This window comes from Chrysemys picta, chromosome 2 (assembly GCF_011386835.1).
Source record: "Chrysemys picta bellii isolate R12L10 chromosome 2, ASM1138683v2, whole genome shotgun sequence".
Lineage (NCBI taxonomy): Eukaryota > Metazoa > Chordata > Testudines > Emydidae > Chrysemys > Chrysemys picta.
In genome coordinates this window covers 58,898,719-58,919,037 of record NC_088792.1, presented here as the reverse complement: position 1 = coordinate 58,919,037, position 20,319 = coordinate 58,898,719, and the positions used below count along the sequence as shown (strand labels likewise).

At 39.2% G+C, this 20,319-nt stretch overlaps 1 protein-coding gene and 1 long non-coding RNA gene across 20 annotated transcripts in view; one reads left to right on the top strand and one right to left on the bottom strand.

The window, feature by feature from the left end:
• The window catches only part of HDAC9 (histone deacetylase 9), a 650,822-nt gene that overhangs the window by 245,790 nt on the left and 384,713 nt on the right, over positions 1-20,319 (bottom strand). For 18 of the 19 annotated variants that reach the window (XR_010598283.1, XM_065583246.1, XM_065583252.1 and 15 more), the window contains 2 exons: positions 12,753-12,884; positions 7,539-7,654 (listed from right to left, as the gene is read on the bottom strand). Coding sequence is in view for 18 of the 19 variants with exons in the window: in XM_065583246.1 (XP_065439318.1) it covers positions 7,539-7,654; positions 12,753-12,884 (248 nt within the window). In the remaining variant the exon portion in view is untranslated. The remainder of the gene's footprint in view (positions 1-7,538; positions 7,655-12,752; positions 12,885-20,319) is intronic. The other variant, XM_065583254.1, reaches the window with a different exon arrangement.
• The window catches only part of LOC122174306 (uncharacterized), a 139,867-nt gene that overhangs the window by 70,352 nt on the left and 49,196 nt on the right, over positions 1-20,319 (top strand). The gene's annotated exons all lie outside the window — the stretch shown is intronic.

Sequence of the window (20,319 nt, the reverse complement as noted above, 5' to 3'; positions counted from 1 at the left end):
TATATTACATTAATTTTCCATTAAAATTGCACTTGCTTGATGACATCCAAATATGTACATTATTAAAATGAAGTATGTCCAAAATACAAAAGTCTAGTGTGAAATGCTATAAAGGTCTTACCAAAAGAGATGCTGTAAACATGTAATCCTCTTTTTAGGACATCATCAGACTTGTGCTGGTTGCAGCATCTATACGGTGCTGCATTTAAAAAATATACACGTTTCCTTTTTGGTTTTATGATATGCCACTGTTAAATTCCAAGGTGTGCATTGAGGAACAAGAGTGAAATGATAGAATTTAAGGAATAAGTCCAGCAACTAAAAGGTAATGCCATGACTGTTAAAACTGAATCTCCCCTAATCTGTTCCTTTAAGCATATGTAATAAGACAGCTGTGTTAAAAAACCAATTGATTATTAATAACATTTGCATTGAAATTTAACAGCATAAATATGCCTCTACAACATAGTCATTTTCTTTTAATAATCAACTGGCATTTGTTTTATGATAACCCTCAGATTAAGCCCATATTAAGACCCCTATCCTGAAACGAGCTTTATGCTGACACAGGGGGCCACTTGCATGGAAGCTACTGCGGAATCAGGGCCTATGTGCGTCTTTGGGCAACTTAAAGTGTTACACTAGTGACAATTTACTAAGGCTTTGTCTACACTACACAGCTTTTAGTGACATGGCTATGTTGCCACAGCCGTACCGCTAAAAGTCGTGCAGTGTAGCCGCTGTTTGTTGGCTCTCCTGCCGACAAAAAACGCCCACCCCCAACGAGCGGCGTTTGCACTGTTCACGCTTGCACTTGTCGCAGCAAAACTTTTGTCTTTCGGGGGGGGGGGGGGAGGATGGGGGAGGAGGCATTTAACACCTCTGAAAGACAAAAGTTTTGTCGTTCAATTGCCAGTGTAGACATAGCCTAAGCTAATGGGGCATAGTCCTGTCACCCACAGCATCCATTTGTTGAGGCAGAATTCCCAGCTTGCTAGTGTTTTAAAAGAAACATTCTTATCAGTCAGGTTCACTTAATTCTTAAAATGTAAGTATAGTAATTAGATGTAGCAGTGTGTGGCTTTACTGTCTAATATCAACTTCTCTTCTCTTCCTCCCCCCCCCCACACAAACAAAAAGGGAATATTTTATTTTAGCTTTAAATCTTCCAAGTTGCAGACACAGTGTCTGAAGATACCATTGCTTTGAACAGTCAGAATAAGTGGCACTCCGAAGAAAGAACTACTTCTATTATTTTCGTTAGTTTTAAAAATTAAGTAGATTCCCTTTTCATGTTTGGATTGAATTTCAATTTCATCATGCTGGCTAGAGACTTAAAATTTTTGAAGAACTACTAAATGTGCTCCTCAAAGCTGAGGTTCATAAACGAATATTATGAAAGATGGGTTTAAGAGACATTTGTACCATGTGCATTTATTTATGTCCTCCATATAATCAGGCAGTTTAGTTTCTACTATTACCTTCAATATACCAGTCTCCAAAAGTTCTGTACACCAAATATAAGTGGATTCTATATGGGCCTGAATCAAAGCCCATTGAGATGAATGGGACTTCATTGGGCATTGGATCAGGCCCCCTCTGTGCTTAGAGTTAGCACATGCATTTGAATTGTGCCTTACTGAGGCAAGCTGTCCCAATGAAGTCATAGGAAATCCTTACATGAGAAAGGCAGGCAGGATTTAGCCATGCACAGCACATGTCATTTGAAAGTATATGGTTTGCTCCAACAGACAAATAGTTACCGCAGTGAACCCTGAACCCATCAGAGACAAAACCTGGGTCTAATAAAAACAACTTTTATTTATAAGGCGCAATTATAAGTTTAACTTTTAAGGCTCATATAATGACAGAAAGTCTTTTAACAGACTGGTTACTGAAATCACTATTAGAGAAATTGATAGCAAGGGATTATCTGCAAGGTTTCTTACTCACAGTGCTCTTCTGTGCTTTCAGAAAATTTAAATAAATGGTTACCACACTGTCTACTGTGGGTTAAGACACTTAAGAGACTGCTATTTAAATGATTAAGGCAGAAATGTTTTAAAAGAATCAAAATTTCATTACTAAAATTGCTCTAGTCACTAAAGTGTGACAATTTACAGTACTGACTCAGATTTTTACTGGTAAATGATTCTTCTGTCATCGCAACCTGTTTTTCCCCAGCAAGAAGTGTTCATTTGCCGCCATGAATACCACGGCCATACGCCCACTCAGATGCGAATACAACACTTACTGCAAATGTCACAATAACTATTAGGAAACAACAGAGTGAGTCATGCACGGTTACGGCAAAACAAGTGACATTTTGCATGATTTTAGAACACAACCTATTATTAGAAACCTCTGTACTTTGTGTGTCTGGCAAAAAATTGATTAGATAAATACCATTTGAGAGCTGGCAGCTAATGTTCAACTACAGAAGAAATATTCAGCTGTTTGGTTACTAATAAACTATCAAATAAAATCAAAATGTACTGATGTTGAGATCTATGGAAAAATGTTTGCACCCACAGGACCACAATATTAACAATCAAGTAACCAGTGAGGTAAAGAAGTCTCTGACTGGAGCCAGAAATGGAAGCCAGTGGTTTCAGCTTCCAAGTGTTCTGCCAAAGAGCTGAGTGAGTGGCTCCAGAACATAGAGCTCAGCTTTTAAAATAGCTTTTTAGGCTCATTTCAGTGCTCATGATAGTAAGAGACTAATACCACTGTTGCCTGGCATAGCAAGGGAAGATGATTTTGCAATGTAGTGTTCTATTCATGCACAGAATATAGTCCTAATGGTCCTAGAGCTGCAGTCTTCCCAAACCTCTCCCGAACAGAGACTGCCCATCATACCAGACTGACCAGATTTGATTGTGGTCAGAGGGCTCTGCTCTTCACTGACGAAGCTGCCGCAAATTGGCTTTGCAAAATCCACATCCGCTAAGGAGACTACCTGATTGTAATCTCTGTGGTGGTTTAATGATGTGAACAAGTATCTAGGAGCTAGAATATTCAGAGTACCAAACACAGTAAATAAGCCCAAAGAAGCATTAATATTCCCTTTTGTATTTTGTGGTGTTAGCATTAATGGCAAAGTATTCAAGTAGCTGTATATCCAATTCCATATGATTTTCCATCTAATATAGCATTAGCACCCCTACTATACCCCTATTTGAAATTATGCTTCCCAAGGTGAAAATATACTGTTTTAATCCCACTGTACTGACCAGCCTGTGGTCTGAACTGAACTTTTTTATACCTTGCAATACATAATCTGAATTTCTTCACAATCCCATACAGAGGGCTACGAGGCAAAACCACATGTTAGCCATCAATGTAACTTTTTTGTTTTCTCTGTGCCACAGAGAGGCTACTAATCAGTGTGCAGAGGTCACCCACCTGCCCTCTGGATCATAGTTCACACACACAATTAATTCATTATGGGGAAGAGTCCCTGCTGGAGGTTGAACTAGCCAATCCAGTTTTTTTTAGGTGAATGTCCTGCCACTGACCTGGAGAAATAGCTCCATTAGCCCAAACTCTGGTAAGTCACATTTCCTCATGCTCTTTTGTTTAATCAGTAGATAATATAAAACAATTAACAGCAAGCTAGGCCATCAGAGTAGTTATGATTCTAGGCATTAGCTGCAGAAGATAGGGTGGAATACAAATCTTAGCATTGAATGAGGTGTCCTTTTATGTGTATTGGTACTAATAGGTAAAAACTGCCTTTGGCTTGTGCATTACAAATATTGTATGAGGGAGGAAAATAATAAATAATTAATACCTCTATTGTGCCTTCCATCTAAAAACCTCAGAGAGCTTTACAAAATAAGTAATGAAGCCTCCTCACACCTTTGTTGTGTTAGGGAATTATTATACAGATAGGGAAAACAAGGCACAGAGAGACTGAGTGACTTGCCCAAGGTCACACATGATATCTTTGAGGATAGGACTCCTGACTACCAGCCCTATGCTTTAGCCATAAGACCATCCTTCATTTAATAATAACTGATAACTAATAGCTTATTCAATAATGCAGTAAGACAGGACTTGGCTTACCACAAGTTAGGTTCTTCAAAAGTCTATGGTGTGTGTGCGTGTGTGTACATACATATGTAGTGTGCTGGGAGCTATTTTTTTTTATCCCTTTAAAGCCAGTTCATTAGGGCCCTGATTCAGCAGACCACTTAAGCACATGCTTTATTTTAAGCACCCAAATCAATCAGAGATCAATTAGACTACTCACATGCTTAAGGTTAACCTGGATTTAAGTGCTTTGCTGAGTAAGGGCCTTGAATACTCTCTGCCTAACTGCACAACACTCAATGCGAGAGAAAAATGACTAAAATTCAAAATAATTTAAAAAATGACAAAATAATGTTTATAAATCCCAAATGTCCAATCCCTCAAGCCTTTCCAGGGCTAGAAGTATATGCTGGATGGCCGCTGGAGAAACTCGGAAGCTCCACTATTCTATAGCATTGAGTTCCTGTTTCTTGTTCTGACAAGTAACAAGATATTGGACTCTACACCCATCTGGAGTGATTATTGTCTATTTGGGTCTTAGGCCAACATAATTGGAGGTGGGGGAAGGGAGAATATTCACATTTTGAGGGACAGGAAACCACTTCCTTAGAAAGTTTATTTTTAAAATAATGCCAGGTGCTTGACATTCCTGAGAGTTTTGGAACGTTGAAAGCAGTCCTGGGGCAATGGATTAGTGGGCAGAGTGCAGGTGAGGCAGTCAATGACGATAAATACAATTTGTCACATGGTTGTCAATACCACATTCTGGAGGTGTCAGTAGTGACTCCATAATTAAGGTTACGCTAAGATATACACTTGAAACAGGATTAAAATCCTTCTATTTCACTGGGAATTTTGTTTCCAAATAGCACAGTGAGTTTTTGGATGACAATTGAATTTTCCATAATTATTATTTATTTATTTTTGGTAAAGTATTTACTAATTTTTACATAGGAAATTTAAAATGAGCCCCTTTTGCAATTTCTTACATGTTGTCTGGTCCTTGAAGCTAAAGGCCCAGGGCCACCACAAACACCCAGATATATGCACCAACCCTTTCGTGCCCCCACTCCATTTCCCCTCCCCATAGTGTCTTACTGGAGATGTTAACCTTTTGCAGTGGAAATCTCACAGACCTGCTCAGGTCTGCTAAATAGGGGTTCCACTCTTCAGATCCACAGGAAGCACATTGCCCCCCTAGCTCCATTCCTGCAGGACCTTAAGCTGCAAGTCTCCTCCTCATCTCCTTGCCCTTTGTTTGTAATAGAGACTGGGACATGATGGGAGGGGACAGGGAGAAGGAGAAAGTTCAGGATGCCTTATGAGTGGAGGAAAGAGTACAGATTTAATATACATTATGGAATCCATGGGAGCTCTCGCTCCATTAATAAAGCTATTAGCCCTTGTGTCTAGCTTGTACGATCTGCTCTTTCATTTTTTAATACATTTGTCAGCAGTTGGAGGGATGCTACGACCAAATATGTCTTACTGGATGTGTTGTGGTGTATGTGTCATATCTGAAAATAAACTAAACACATTATCTCATGAAAGGAATTTCTAAACATACTGCAAGAACATATATTTGAATGTATGTCTCTATTTAATTAACAGAGCAAAACTCAGACCTGGCCAGCTAGTTAAAACTATGATATAAAGCTATTTCACAGCTATGCTATCAACAGATTACAGAATCTCTCATTTGTTTTTAATTCAGTTACTGGAGTACACTGCCACAAAATACCCAGGTTTATTATTTTACTACCTCAGAGAAACATATAGAATCATAGACTATCAGGGTTAGAAGGGACCTCAGGAGGTCATAGAGTCCAACCCCCTGCTCAAAGCAGGGCCAATCCCCAAACAGATTTTTGCCCCAGACCCCTAAATGGTCCTCTCAAGGACTGAACTCACAACCCTGGGTTTAGCAGGCCAATACTCAAACCACTGAGCTATCTCTCCCTCCCCTTGCCACCTTGTAGGAGAACAAACAAATACATAAGAAAAACAGTAAATGTTGTCAATTACTATATATTATTTGGGGAGTTTACGTTACGTATCTGTGCTTTGTTTGCCCACATTAAACAAGATGCAATACACCTGAGGTGTGCATATTGTAAGGCTGTATTTCTTTATTCACAGTTCTGGTGAGCTATGCTTCACTCCTCTGGTTTATGTTTACATTGGGAAACATCATAGCTTCACTGTGCCACTTTACTGACAGTGAGTAGTGCCTTATTGTACAAGCATTCCCATGGACATCAATGGGACTATAACAGTGTCTCACCACTCCGCCACAGGTATGGCTGCTGCCTCAGTTTCCTCAGAGCCTCCCTTTCACTGTTTAATGAGTTTAGCCCTTTGGCTAAACCAAAATGGTCCTATCCTAGTGTGTAAGCAAAACAAGAAGTCCACAATAAAAGTCTGTGACTCTGGGCCTAGCCCTCTTTTTAGGGTCTGTGTAAGCCTCCTCTCTTTGAGGAGTATAACCATGCCCCTCTAGCTGACACCTCAGTGCCACAGGGGTGCTTATGCTTTGAGCCTAGAAATCCAAAGAGGGAAGGTGACTGCCCACTACACTGCCCACTGCTTCACTTTCCCCTCAAAGCCGCCTCCTATATTTGTCTTGCCCCCACAACCTCTTTCCCTGTATTCTACAGCATGGCTCCCCCTGGGCCCTTTTTACTCCTCTTCTGGGTGTACCACCACTGGTCTTCAAAACCTGGTCACTGAAAAACCTCCTTTTTGCTTGCTGTGCAGGGTACAGCTAGCTGGGGAGATCTTTTATATCCCTGGCCCCTTTCCCAGCATATTTTGTACGAGCCTAGAGTTCCCTTGTCCCTCAGGGAACTACAACTTCCAGAATTCCTCTGTTCTAGGCTGGAACTCAGAACAGGAATGGGTTGGACCTGAGCCAGCATAAACTGTAACAGACTACTTACAGAGCAAGGTACTACTCAGCATGAGTGAGGGCTTGTCTACACATGGAATTATTCTGGACTGTACACACATGGAGTTAATCAGAGATAGTCAATCAGGACTAACTCCACGTGTAGACAAGCCCTAAGGCAGGTAAAAGCTAGCCCTACATTTACATGTGTGTGGGAGCATAAAGCATTTTGCTGGAGTATCATTTGCTCCAAATAAAATTCCAAAGCAAAGTACTTTGCAGTATCCTGGATCAGTTGTTTATGTTAATATTTAGAAATGCTAGTGTTATTTCACGGGATTTCATTATTTCTAAGATACCAATATTCATTATGATATATCAAAACAGTCATTCCACAATGTATCTCAGCACCATCATATCTCTGCTGTAGACCAGTTTCCACTGCCATCTGAAATACAAGCCAGTTTCTCTTTCACACACAGTTACTGTGACTTCCAGGTGAAGGAAGGAAATCAGAAAGCAACTATGGTCTTTAAAGTGCTGTTTGGAATCTTTCCAGCTCTAAAACGCTAAGCAATTACCTGGTCAATAAAGGGACTGAGTGTATTATTCTTACCTCAGCTTGAGAATTAGATGGCAAAAGTGAGGTTTCATTTTCTGTCATACTTCCAGTAGGGCCGTTGCTTGGTGAGCTGGGCCCTGTTCCTGGAGAACTGCTACTAACTGACGACTCTGAAAAATGATTAAGCACACATGAATTTATAAGTAACACAGAAATCCAGCTGCGATTATGATGAACAATATATTGCTTATGGCATAGTCTTTCTTTTGTTGAAGAATAGTTTTCCTGTATGAATGGACTTTTTACTGTCTTAAGGATTTTCTCTCAGTCCCAATTTGTCTGCAACCTTAAAAAGATAGATAGTTTCATTCTTTTCCCCTCTCGATCCCTTCTGCACAAAGGGGGAATTTATTACTTGAGTTTCCTGCAAAGATGGCAAGTTACTCAGTGGCAGGCAGAGATGTACAAACAGAACTCCTAATGAGGAAAAAAGAAAGGAAGTACTTTTTATTGCATACTCTTCTGCCTCTGTGAGAGATCAAAATGACAGAAACAGTAGACTTGCAAAGGTCATGATAACATGTCATCAATTCATGAGGCCTACTGTCATTCCCTTGCTGTTTGGGAAGGGCTCCGGAGTATTCAGTTGTGAACTAACCTCTATATGAGTAACCAATAAAAAACAATACACCATTTGCAATACATCTCTGTCAGCAAGGTACGAGGGACTGTTTGTAGCATACAAAATCTTAAAATAGCATTTTGAGGGCTATAATTTACCCAGGCTTGGTGAAAAAACTCCCAGGAGTTTTGGTTAAGACGAAACGTAATATCAGTTTAGGAAATGATACATCTGCTATCGGTGATATATATACCATAGGAAGATATTCTGCACTTGTAAAGGAATGGACTTGATGATCTAGTTGATCTTCATCACATCTAACTGTTATAAATCCTATATTGATGACAAGAGTTTTTGTACAGAACAAGGAAAGAATATAAATAACTAAAATTAGAATTGTATGGTGTTAGCAGAGATAAGAATATTTTATAGAACATCTTTCATACACACTATCTCAAGAAAATTAAAATAATTTAGAGAATGTATTTAATTAGCCAGCTATCAATTTATGGCTATCACCAATTCTTTGCTCTCTTTTTTGGGTCAGTTTATTAGGTCCAGTGGCGTATTATCATCTAGGCCGACAAGGCCTAGGCCTAGGGCAGCAAATTTATAATAGCAGCATTTTTGTAATGGCGGCATCAGTGACGCCGTGATTCTACCAATCATAGCGCATATTGAAACCACCAATGATGGCGCGACGCCATTTAGTAAACATACTTGCAAGAATCCTAAACGTTAATAATAGGACTGGAAGGAAGAAATTAAGCGGTTCTCAAAAAAAATGCTATACAAAAGGAAGAAAGGGAAAATGAAATGATAGCAAAAATGCGCAAAATAGATTCCTTTGTTGTATCACTTAGTGCCGACAGTGAGACAGAAAAGATAGTTGAAAGTAGTAGTGAAGTAAAAAGTGAAAATATTGGTGTTGATATTGAAATTACTGATGTTTAATAAGTTCATATGGGGCCAGGGGCGGCAATTATTTCAGGGCCTACAGGCAGCAAAATCATTAATCCACCACTGGTTAGGTCCCCACTCCTCTTGTCACGGACGAAAATGGAAGTTTTGCTAGTGACTTAAAGGAACCATTCCTTACTCCCAGCTAGAGTACATTTTGCAAGTCACTATCCCATCAATAAACTAATAATACAAGTCTGGTCAGGAAATATTTTTGCTCAGAAAATGTTTGATCAGCTGTACTTTTAGCCGACTGGGGGCTATGTACAAAGTCTGATGGGGGGAAAAATCATAATCAAGTCAATGGCAAACTTGTAAAAAGTGAGTCCTGGGAATATATTTTCAGGTATATAAGCAATCATTGATAATAAGTCAGTGACAGAGTCAGGATTAGAATAGAAATGTCCCAACACCCAGTCATGTACTTTAACCATGACTATAGGTAATGCTCTCTTACTAAAATCATTACTGTTTTACTTTAAACCTCACTTGAAAATATATGTATCACAAAGGAATGGGCCATTCTAGAAATGTAGGGAAAGAGTGTCAGTAAAGAGAGAATCAGCAATAAGCTGCCAACCCTTAGATCCCCAACAAATTCAGCAATTACACTTAACACCAGTGTTTGTGAAATTAATTGGGCATATCTTGGTCAGACAGAAATGTTATGGAAAGCTCTGTATTCAGCTATTAACTGGAGATTAAGAATAGGAGAATGATTTCTTTTACATTTGCACCCATTGGTAATAAACACCGTTCAGGACAGCTCTTCAAACAGCACTTATTGGACAGGGAATTTACCGTAATTTGTTTACACTATGTCATATCTACATGGTGATGTAAAATCAGTGAGATGCACTGATTTAATTAAACCCTTCCCTGACTAATGGATGCAGATATATATAACCAGCTGAGCAGTAATCAAGCACCCTTATATACACAGGGCCTAAGTCTCATCTCACTGAAACAAGTGTAAACCAGGTGCAATGCCAGTGAAGTCAGTGGAGTTGCACTGGTGTAAACCAAGAGCAAGTGACATCAGAATCAGGCCCAGATATTGTAGATTCTCCTATTCTTTTCAGATTAATGGGCCAGGCCCTGAAAGCATCCTATGTCTGCATGTTCAGGAGTCTGGATGCCAATGTGCTTGCAGAGGGGACAATTCAAAGCAAAGTTCAGCCCTAATTTTGCAAGATAACATATATGATAATGACACACTAACACTAAAACATATATAACCACTTTATGAGCATACATAATATGCAAAAGTAGACTTTATTATCCAAAGATAATTGGCCTCTTCATTTACTTAGTTCAAATGTGTGGAAAGGAATTCAAAACCAATTTTAATTAACCTAAAATATTTCAATTTACATTTTTTCCCTATCTGCAACTTTTCTCCCTAAGGTGCAAAACTTTTATGTTATAACTGCTAAAAAATCCCTTCTAATTACTAGCAGCACCATCTGCTATGACTGAAAAATGTGCCAATGAATATTTAAACAGGTCTGTAAATACTTCACGTCACATAATACCTTCGTGAGTTCTTAAAATCAAAGCCAATTAAGCCTGACATTTTCAAACAAAGGGAACCAGGAGGAGTGGTCAAACATATGATTTCAAAAAGGTTGTGACGAGTTACCCTCATTTCAAGTTCTTTCTTTTGAAAACATCAAACCTCTCACTCATCAAAATTGTTAAGCCAAGCAACACTTCTAAGGAATCAGGTGTCCTCCACCGTGTTTGGAAAAATCATCAAGATGATATTTCTTATTTTGCCCATCTTGTTCAAAATGTTCAGACATTTCTTTAAGCCCTGGGAGATCTCTCACTTCAGAGAAAGCCTAACACAGGGAAAGATATCCCAAAGACTTAGGTTGAATTTCTAGTCTGCACACTCCAAAAGAAACTAAGCTGTCATATCACCCCACTACAAACTAAGCTGGCAGATACATAAGACATAATATTGCCACTGAGGGCTATTGAGTATTACAGAACATTTCCCTCTATTTAAAAAAAAAAGTGTACAAGCCCTCTCACACAGCATATTTCGGTTCCCTGGGAAAACACACAAAGCCAAAAAGCAGGTGGAATTTCAATTACTTCAGTGTAGTTGTATACAGACAAATGCATTCCTGTCCAGAAAGCTTCATATGGTTTGTGGGTCCCTACACTTCAGAGGTCCCATAAAGGCCATTCGGTCTCCAGCAGCATCTTCTGGAGACTGAGCTCCAGAGTTCCTTCAATGGCTGTCACTGTACTGCCTGCCTCCCTCCACTAGGGGCTGCTGCTGAGAGCCAAGAGTCCAGTAGAGCATCCCCTTCAGCACTGTCAGCTGCCAGATACTTCATCATTCTAGCGCTGAGTCCATGCAGCTGGCATTTGACAATGGGGAGAGCTGCAGCTGGTTACTTCAGGTTGCAACAGGGGACCAGCCCTCCTCTTGACTTAATGGATGATTGACCATGTGTGCTCAAGACTTGAGTATGCTTTGCATAGTCTTTAGTCAAGCAACTATAGATACCAGTAAGTTAAATCTGTCTCTATTACCCATGCATTAATTAGAATACTGTTATCCTGCTCCGCTCCTCTTGGTTAGAAGAGCCAAAGAACAAGCGAACACACACACACACACACACACACAGAGTGTTGCAAATAATGCTCTATCCTGTTTTAGTTTGAGAGAACATACTTATTCAAGACATTATTTAGGTATGTGCCTGAGTACCATTGAAGTTAATAGCAATTAAGCATGTGCTTAAGTACTTTGCCGAATCAGGACCTTAAATTGTATTGGCTTCAGAGCTGTTCGCAAGCTTGTTAAACCATTGCTTAGATTTGTTAAAATCTGTGTACTGTTCATTCTCTACATTCCTAAAGGTTTGCTTTTCCTAAGAGATTAATCTGGGTTTAGCATTCCTTTTTTGCTGGGAGTATGATGAGAGCTATTAATTCATTTCTTGTTCCAATTAAAGGGACAGGAATTTTGTTTATATTAAGTATTTTAAATCTATTTTTCTGATAGTGCAACCTTTACATAGTATATATTAGTATTTAAATAGGTTTTTTTAATCCCTTTAAAGCATTATATGGGTTTTTCTGTTCCCTTGCTGTCTTTTGGGAGGGGCTTGGACTGCTCCTGCCTCCCTCCTTCCTCTTCCACTCTGTACATACAGATGCCTTTTCAGTTTACATTTCAGCTTTGCTGCTGCTACTACTACTAAACACCCTCTTACAGAGCCTGAGGAAGAGCTTGTACACTCGCCACAGAGCAGTACAGGAGAGCGATGCAAGAGACCAGCAATGAACCAGTGACACTGACTACACACAAAGTGCTACCAACCCACACTGGAAATAAACAGGAACAATAGAGAATCTTTTCCCTTCTTATCTCTTTTTATCCCAACAATTCTAGCGGTTCCTTGTTTTTGTACTTACTATTATATGTAAGAAAAAGTGTGCTGATGGAAGTGTGATTTTTAAGTTGACAGTGCCCTTCTCACAAGTGAATAAAGCAAATTATTGTATGCAATTGTACCTTAAGTATTGCTGCTTTTCTGACAGAGAAATCTCTCTCCACACCTATGTTCAATACACAATTATGTTTCCAGTAAACTATATTTCAGGTCTTCTAAGCAGTCTACTAGCATAGTAGTTTCAGCAGAATCTCTCCAGTCCTTAATTACCTGTCACTTCAAACAGTCTCTTTTTGAATGAACTGACAACATTTCCATCCTTCCGCCTGAGTAAGGGGCTGCTTCTCCTTTCTGTCACCTTCTGTTTTAACCTGGAACGCACCTTCAAGTTGGGCTCCGAGGCTGGGAATTAAGAGAAGAAAATGGAAAATTTAAAATTAAAAAGCCGTTTCACCAAACAGTGCTTCCACTCATTCAAGTACCCCTCCCTCAGCCCCCAGATGATCAGAGAAGAGAGAGCAATTTAATTACAGCTCCTCAGCACCCTCAAGTGGCCCCAACCCTAAGATGGTGGATGGGAAGAAGTCTGAGGCAGTTGCAAAGCTGCTGCTCCCACTACTGTTACCACTTCATACCTAAGATAGGACCTAAACTCTGAGCAGACCAGAGGGGGAGGAGGAGATTAAAATATGCTCTTCCCAGAAATAGTGCCACTCTAGAAAGCCCCCTTAGCCATCCCCTACCCTAGCCCTGAGCCAACGGTAGGACACAGCAGAGAAAGTAAGAGGGAACACTTTATTTTTATTTACTTTTTTTCTTCTAAGCAAAATCACTGAATCGCTTTGTTTTTTAATTTTCTGTGGTTATTATTCTGCTTGAATGGTATATATTTACCTCATATATTGGGGGGAGATGTTCAAAAGTGCTTGATAGTCTCAGCAGCATAATGCCCATTAAAAGTCAGTGAGACCTGTACTCCTAAAACCCTTAAGTTCTTTTGAAATTGCCTCTAAACAGATATGATTCCCCATGTACTTCTCCCTGTCTTTAATTCAATGGAGTACAGACCTACCACACTGTCAAAGCTATTTATAATAAGAGTCAAGTATCAGGGGGTAGCCGTGTTAGTCTGTATCTACAAAAACAACAAGGAGTCTGGTGGCACCTTAAAGACTAACAGATTTATTTGGGCATAAGCTTTCGTGAGTAAAAACCTCACTGTATATACATCCGAAGAAGTGAGGTTTTTACTCACGAAAGCTTATGCCCAAATAAATCTGTTAGTCTTTAAGGTGCCACCAGACTCCTTGTTGTTTTTACAATAAGAGTGGCATTTTGGTGGTTATGTTAAAGAAGAAAAAGAAAGAAATTTCACTAGTCAGCCACTGAGTTTATTTTTGTTTCCAGTCCTCAGCGAAATCCCTGCTATTTCTCTCTCATCCCAGCTGTGCTACAGAGAAAAGTATCTCAACATGAGGATAGACAAAGTTTTCTATAGCAGTTAACAAACAGCAGAAATGTGAGTTATTAATATGCAGTTTTATCATTAAAATTATCCAGAGGCCAAGGAAAGCTTTGTTCTACTACATTCCAACTGTAGGTGAAAACTGGTAACAATATAGTGGGGAATCCCCTTCTGGGTTTAGACTTTGGTCTGATGGTAGACATAGGAAGAAACCTCTGCTCTGGCCTTTTGATTTCTTATAGGCATATAATTTATATCAAAGCCCATTGGGAGAACGTTTCTTAGTGAGCAGTTCTGAGCCCGAAACCTTCAGCAGGTCTGAGCCTGAAACCTTTTCTGAATAACTGCACCAAAACAACTGCATTTATTGCTGTATTCTGAGAAAAGTTATACATGAAAATATAAACTCAGTCTGAAAAGGAAGAAGTAAGATCAAATTCAGGAATCCTACAAATTATATTTAATGTATTCTGGACAAGTTCTTCCACCTTTTTCCTTTACTAAATGGACACAGTATTTGAATTTGAATGCTACAGACAAGGTTTTGTGGTGTTTATTAATTTTTGGCATCTCTAATGTGAAAAAATGTTTCATGTACCCATTTATCTGCTCTTCTAAGTAAGCCTTTATCAAACAGACTGCTAAGGATTAGTGCAGCCACCTGGCAGGTAAATTTAGGGTAGAATTTGTTTGTTTCATTGTCTGGCCATGCATGTTGGCTCATCAATGTCTTAACACATAGAGGGGTTGGAAGTTTTTTCTCTCTCTCTCTCTCACACGCACACCCTCTCTCTCCCATGCTTTCTTTCCCGTGTGTGTGTGCACATGCACGCGCACGCACACAGAGTTAGAAATGGAGGAAGAAAAGAAGGGATGAAATCCGGGCTACACTGAAGTCAGTAGAGTTTTGTCATTGACTTCAGTGGGACCTGGATTTCTAATTTCAGCTCTCTTCTCACTTGCACTGTGAACGCATTTGTTTCCTGTTGTTCCATTCGCTTCTACAGTGATGAGCACATTAGAAATGCCTGAGATAGATCAATGGGAGTTTCAATTACTTATTATATTTAGCCTGCTCAAAGAGTGGTACAAAATGTTTAATAAACTCAGGACTGGTTGGATTTGCAATGACTCTAACCAACCTTTGTCATGCCTTTTCCCATGATGCTAAATAGTTCCTGAGAGAACGCTGCCTTCTATGTGGTCTACAGTTTGTGCTGCTTTCAGAGGAACTATATAGCACCCTCATACAAAACTAGAAATCTTTGAGGAAAACTTAAAATGTAAAATCAAAGTTAAATTTAATCAGTCACTATATGACTCATCCATGGGAAAGCAAATCTGATTTATTTCTTTAGAGAGATACGGTTTTGATACAGAACTGTCAACTTACAAATTAATGTATGATAAGATGACATTGGTGTACTAGGAGGATATCTATGTGTGCTCAGACCATGAATCTCATGTAGTTATGATTTGGAAGTAAAGTAACTCATATATTGTGCTGACTCAGTTTGCGGTTAGTGTTCATTCTATTTATAATTCTTCAAATTCCCAAGCTGCAGAAGAAGATTTCCATACCAGTGACTAACTAATGTGATGTAAATCCTCTGGGTCCAGAGAAAGAGCTCTTCAGCATTCATTGGGGAGAAGTTCCACTTGTATATGAATGTATTTCATGCCCAGTCACACTGATTGCGTTTCTATTTTTAACCATGTTGCCATCACACTCTGCATTACAATCAATCACATAAACAGAGAAGACAGTCTTTTATGTGGATATCTGAGTTTATGCGCCAGCCAAGAAGAGAACCCTTACATAAAAGAGGAACATCATTATTTAAATGAAAACAATAAATTTTCAAATGAAGAGGAAGAAAACAACCCAGTTTTTTAATATTCCAAATAAAAGATAAAAATTAAAGCTTTGAAGAGTATGAGGTTCAGAAATAGACTTTCTTGAATATCCCTTGTGAAATGCAGCAAACTGAGAGCACTATGCCAGACAGGACTCTTGATGATAAGAGGTGAAAACTCAGATTTTAATACAGCAAGAAGAGGATGTTAGGGCTGATGGTTAGAGTATAGGGTTGAGGAAACAGTCCTGGGTTCTAATCCTGGCTGAGACATCAATTTAGTCTGTTACCTTGGAGAAGTCCACAGGGTAAAACCCTAGCCCTGCTGAAGTCATGACAAAATGCTCATTGACGTCAACAGGTCAGGATTTCACCCACAATCTCTACAGGCCTCAGTTTATTCTGGTATCAAATGATTGTAACAACAGGCATCTATCAGCCGTTTTGTAAGCATTAAAGAGATACTGTCAGGTAGTATAGACTCCAAATGTAGGTTTTATTCTTAAAAAAGGTTTATCATAGTTCAATATTAATATAAATGATTTATAGATTTAAAAATTTCATTGTTTAAACTGAGTGAAATGCTAACAAGTAAACTAAAAGCAAAAATAGGGAAAAGTAAATTATATGTTTACATTATTTCACTTCTGGTATTCAAGCTTTTTTATTAGTAATTCATAAGGATTTTTCAAAAATATACTTACTATATAATTTTTAACATTTCATTGTCCCTTTATTTAATTAATGTTTATAAAGTGCTTGGAGATCCTTGGATAAAGATGCTAAAGAAGTATTAAAATTATTCAGTAGTAGGTTTTCAATGAGTATTTGGTATGATGGTTTAACTATTGGTGCTTAGAAGTAACCTTTCCTATGCTCCATTATCAGTCAAAAAAGACCTTTATGACTCCATATAGTGGTTCACTGACGCATTAAGACCATGATTCAGCATGGTATTTAAGCATGTGCCTAACTTTAAGCACATGACTAGTCCCATTAAGTAAGAGTCTACAGCTAGAGTCAGCCTGGCTTGTACAGGATGGCGCAAATTCCACTTTCCTGAACCAGCAGTCGCTTACAAGCCAAGGAGGATGCATCCCTAAATCAGGGCAGGAGGTGTTTCCACAACTGCCCTCACTGGGGAAGCTATACAGGGATAGGGCAACTGAAGTTTCTCTCAGAGCCTCCATAGCATCCCTGGTGGCAGAGACAGAAGCGGGATTACGCTGACTAAGAAGCCAGCATAAACCAGAAATGAATCTAGCTCATAGCTTGTAAAGAAATTTGCATCTGGTTCTCAGCTCCATCAAGCTTTTGCATTGCCAGTCAGCACAGCACTTTGAGCTAGATCCACAAAGGGATTTAGGTGCCTAAATGCCTCTTTAGACATCTAATGTCAACATTTAGGTGCCACTGGTATTCACAAAACCTTCACTGTCTTGCTGCCTAGCCTGTGGGTGCCTAAATTTCTGCCACTAAAGTCCCCTAGGCACCTAAGTTTCTGCAAATGGGCATGTGCAAAACCACTTAAATTCAGACACTGCTGAGTCATTCGGTGCCTAGCTCATTCCTAAGCGAAGGCAGGATTCTCAAACTAGGTATTCCCCTGCCTGTTTCACATGCAGGGCCTAGTCTGGCAGGACTGCTCTGAGCATCACTTAACCCTCACAAAAGACAGCTGGGTATGAGACTTTGTGGGGCTGGCTGTGTATTTCCCATTATACCCAACAGCTCAGTGGTTAGAGCACAACCCTGGGATGTGGGAACCTAGATCTGAACTCCCACCCTGCCTGATTTGGAGCAGGAATTTGAACCCAGATCCCAAGTGTGTGTCCTAACAACCATTCTAGTGAATATTTTAGGGTGAGTTTCTCAATCTCTCCCCTTTAAGCTGTTCCACTTGGTATAAATAATTAGCTATTACTAATGACTTGAACTTGCCTTTCCCACATCCCAGATGAGTTCCCCTAACTACTGGGGATATTTAAATAATTATATAAAGTGGAAAAGCTTCAACAAGAGAGATTGAGAGATTTATCTCTGAATACCTAACAGCCTGGTGATTTGGGCACTCTCCTGGGAAGTGGCAGGCCCCCAGAGCAGGGATTTGAAAACAGATCTTCCACATTCCTGGCTAGTTTAGGTGGCTTCCTTGCTGGCTTCTGTGAATCCCTTTCTTAGGTGCCTAACTCTTCGCATACAATGCATGGAGCCTGGGCACCCAGTTGGGGCTGTGAATTCTACTGGGCAGAAGGGCAGCTAGGAGTTGCAACACCTAACTCCATTTGTGGTTCTAGTCCTTTGCCTCTAGTGTTGCTGGTATCTCCCCAATTTAAGGAAGGGAAAATGTACCATTCAAATTTGCTTTGGATAAAAGGAAGCAAAAAGAAAAGGTTGGCAGTAGACAGTTGGTGGAGTGTCAATGCACCGGAGAATCATTCTGCACATGCAACTCTCATTTGCAATGTGTGTTCAGGTCTAAAATGTTATGGGCCATTTCAGTAATGTTGGCAGTTTAGCATCCCATTGCTATCAGTTTGCTTAGTGTCTACTGAAATGCTGACCATAAGAACCTCATTCGATATTACTTCTCCAATCTACTCTAAATGGACTACACCTAGAAATCACACAACACATCTTTTTAATTTAAACCAGCACATAGGAATTATAGGAAACTCAGAAGGTCAGCTGAGAGCAATAGCAAGAGTGCTCTAGTTTCTTGAGAGAGGCAGGGAGCTCTGCAGAGCTAATGTTTTGGGTCCTAGAGGAAGAAGGGTGGGTTACGTCAGAATAAATTTTTCGAATTTTGAGGTAGGTGTTTGTTGAGTGCCATTGCAGAAGATGATGTTACTACACCTGCTATAGAGCTGTATGAACCATTAGCAAGGAAGCCAGTCGCAATGGGGTGGACTCAACCAAATGGTAGGTTAAGACTTTGTGACGCCCACCCCTTACACCATTTCAAGTTGCTCTCTAGGGCAAGTGGAAATTTCCTTAATGGTTGGGTGAGACATACAATAGTTCACACTTAGGTAGCCAGTGACCTGTAGGGAGACAGTACTGCAGCAAAGAGCAACAATCCTAATGTTGACATTAGAAAGAAAATATGACACCGTACATAAGTACAGATGATTTCACTGAGATCACCCCTCTTACTCAACTGTATGACATCCCAAGTAGCTCCAGTCTCTCATGAGTAGTGTGATGACGTAACACAAGCATGGGAGACAGAAAAGTAATACACTGAAATATGTCACATATTACAGTGTTCTTTAATTACTTGCAATTTACAGATACTGGCATTAAAGAATGCAGTCCAAGGACTGGATCACTCCCCAATGTGCAAACAAGACTGAGATTTCTTCGCTAGGATTACCTTGACTATTTCTTTAATTAAACATACTCAGATATTTAAGAATCCTGTTGGAGGAATAAAAACACCTAACATTAAAGGGGGAAAGCCTTATAAATGAAGGGTGTTTAACAGATAATAATATACTGCTTTCTGATGGTACCTGGAAAACAGTAGTACTTTTGTATCAGAAAAGTATGTGCCAATTTCAAATCAGCATTTACTGAACCCAGGCAGGAAATGGGGGATGGGATAGGGGGTATAGTGAGCCGGTCCTCATCTTGAGGCTAAAACCATATATAGGAAACCCGAGGAGCAGAAAGTGAGCTTTTGTCAAGGCTTAGGATGGATCTATAGTGAAAGCATTTCCTTTTATTAGCTCATAGGCTGGTTTTAGAAAATCGTAGGGAAGCAGAGGTAGTGACACTAAATTTGGCAATAGTGACTGTTTAATTTTTTTAAAATTCAACAGGCAGCAACTTCTGTACGTTTCCAAGATTTGTTGCATCCTATGTAAGAATGTCAATTTGTTCCCTATAGCTCGTGCTAAAATCACTATTCCTGAGTTCACTTAGAGAAATAATAATAAGGAATGTTGTGATGTGTTTAAGTCCACAAAGAGAAATACGACAAAAATAAAGAATTAGCATACTATTTAGTAATTTTAATTGCTGGTTGGTATTTTCTGTTTATTTTCGGTTACAAATGGCCATTTTATTTGGGGGCATGGAGAATCATACTTTAAGTTGATTTGAATATATTATGTGGTATTAACATAATATATTATATTGCATTGACAAAAAAATAAAATTGCTGACATGACTGGTAGTTGTATTACTAATCATTTAAATTGTTTTTAAACTTAAAGTGTTATATCTTAGACGTGTCAATAAAGGCAGTAACATTTTCAAAGGCAGATTTTCAATAAGTAGCATGATGCTTTAGACTGGAGCAATTTACCAGTCAATTATTGAAATAAAAAGGAAACCTTAACATAACACAAGACTGGTTGTAATATACTCTCATCCCTAAAAAAGAGTGGTTTAAAATATATAAATAAAAAGGGGATAACATGTAACTCTGGTCCACTTCTATAAAAGTGAAGGTCAGGGAAGATAAATGGACAGTCTTTTAAAAATATATATCATTTTGGATATTGAGAGC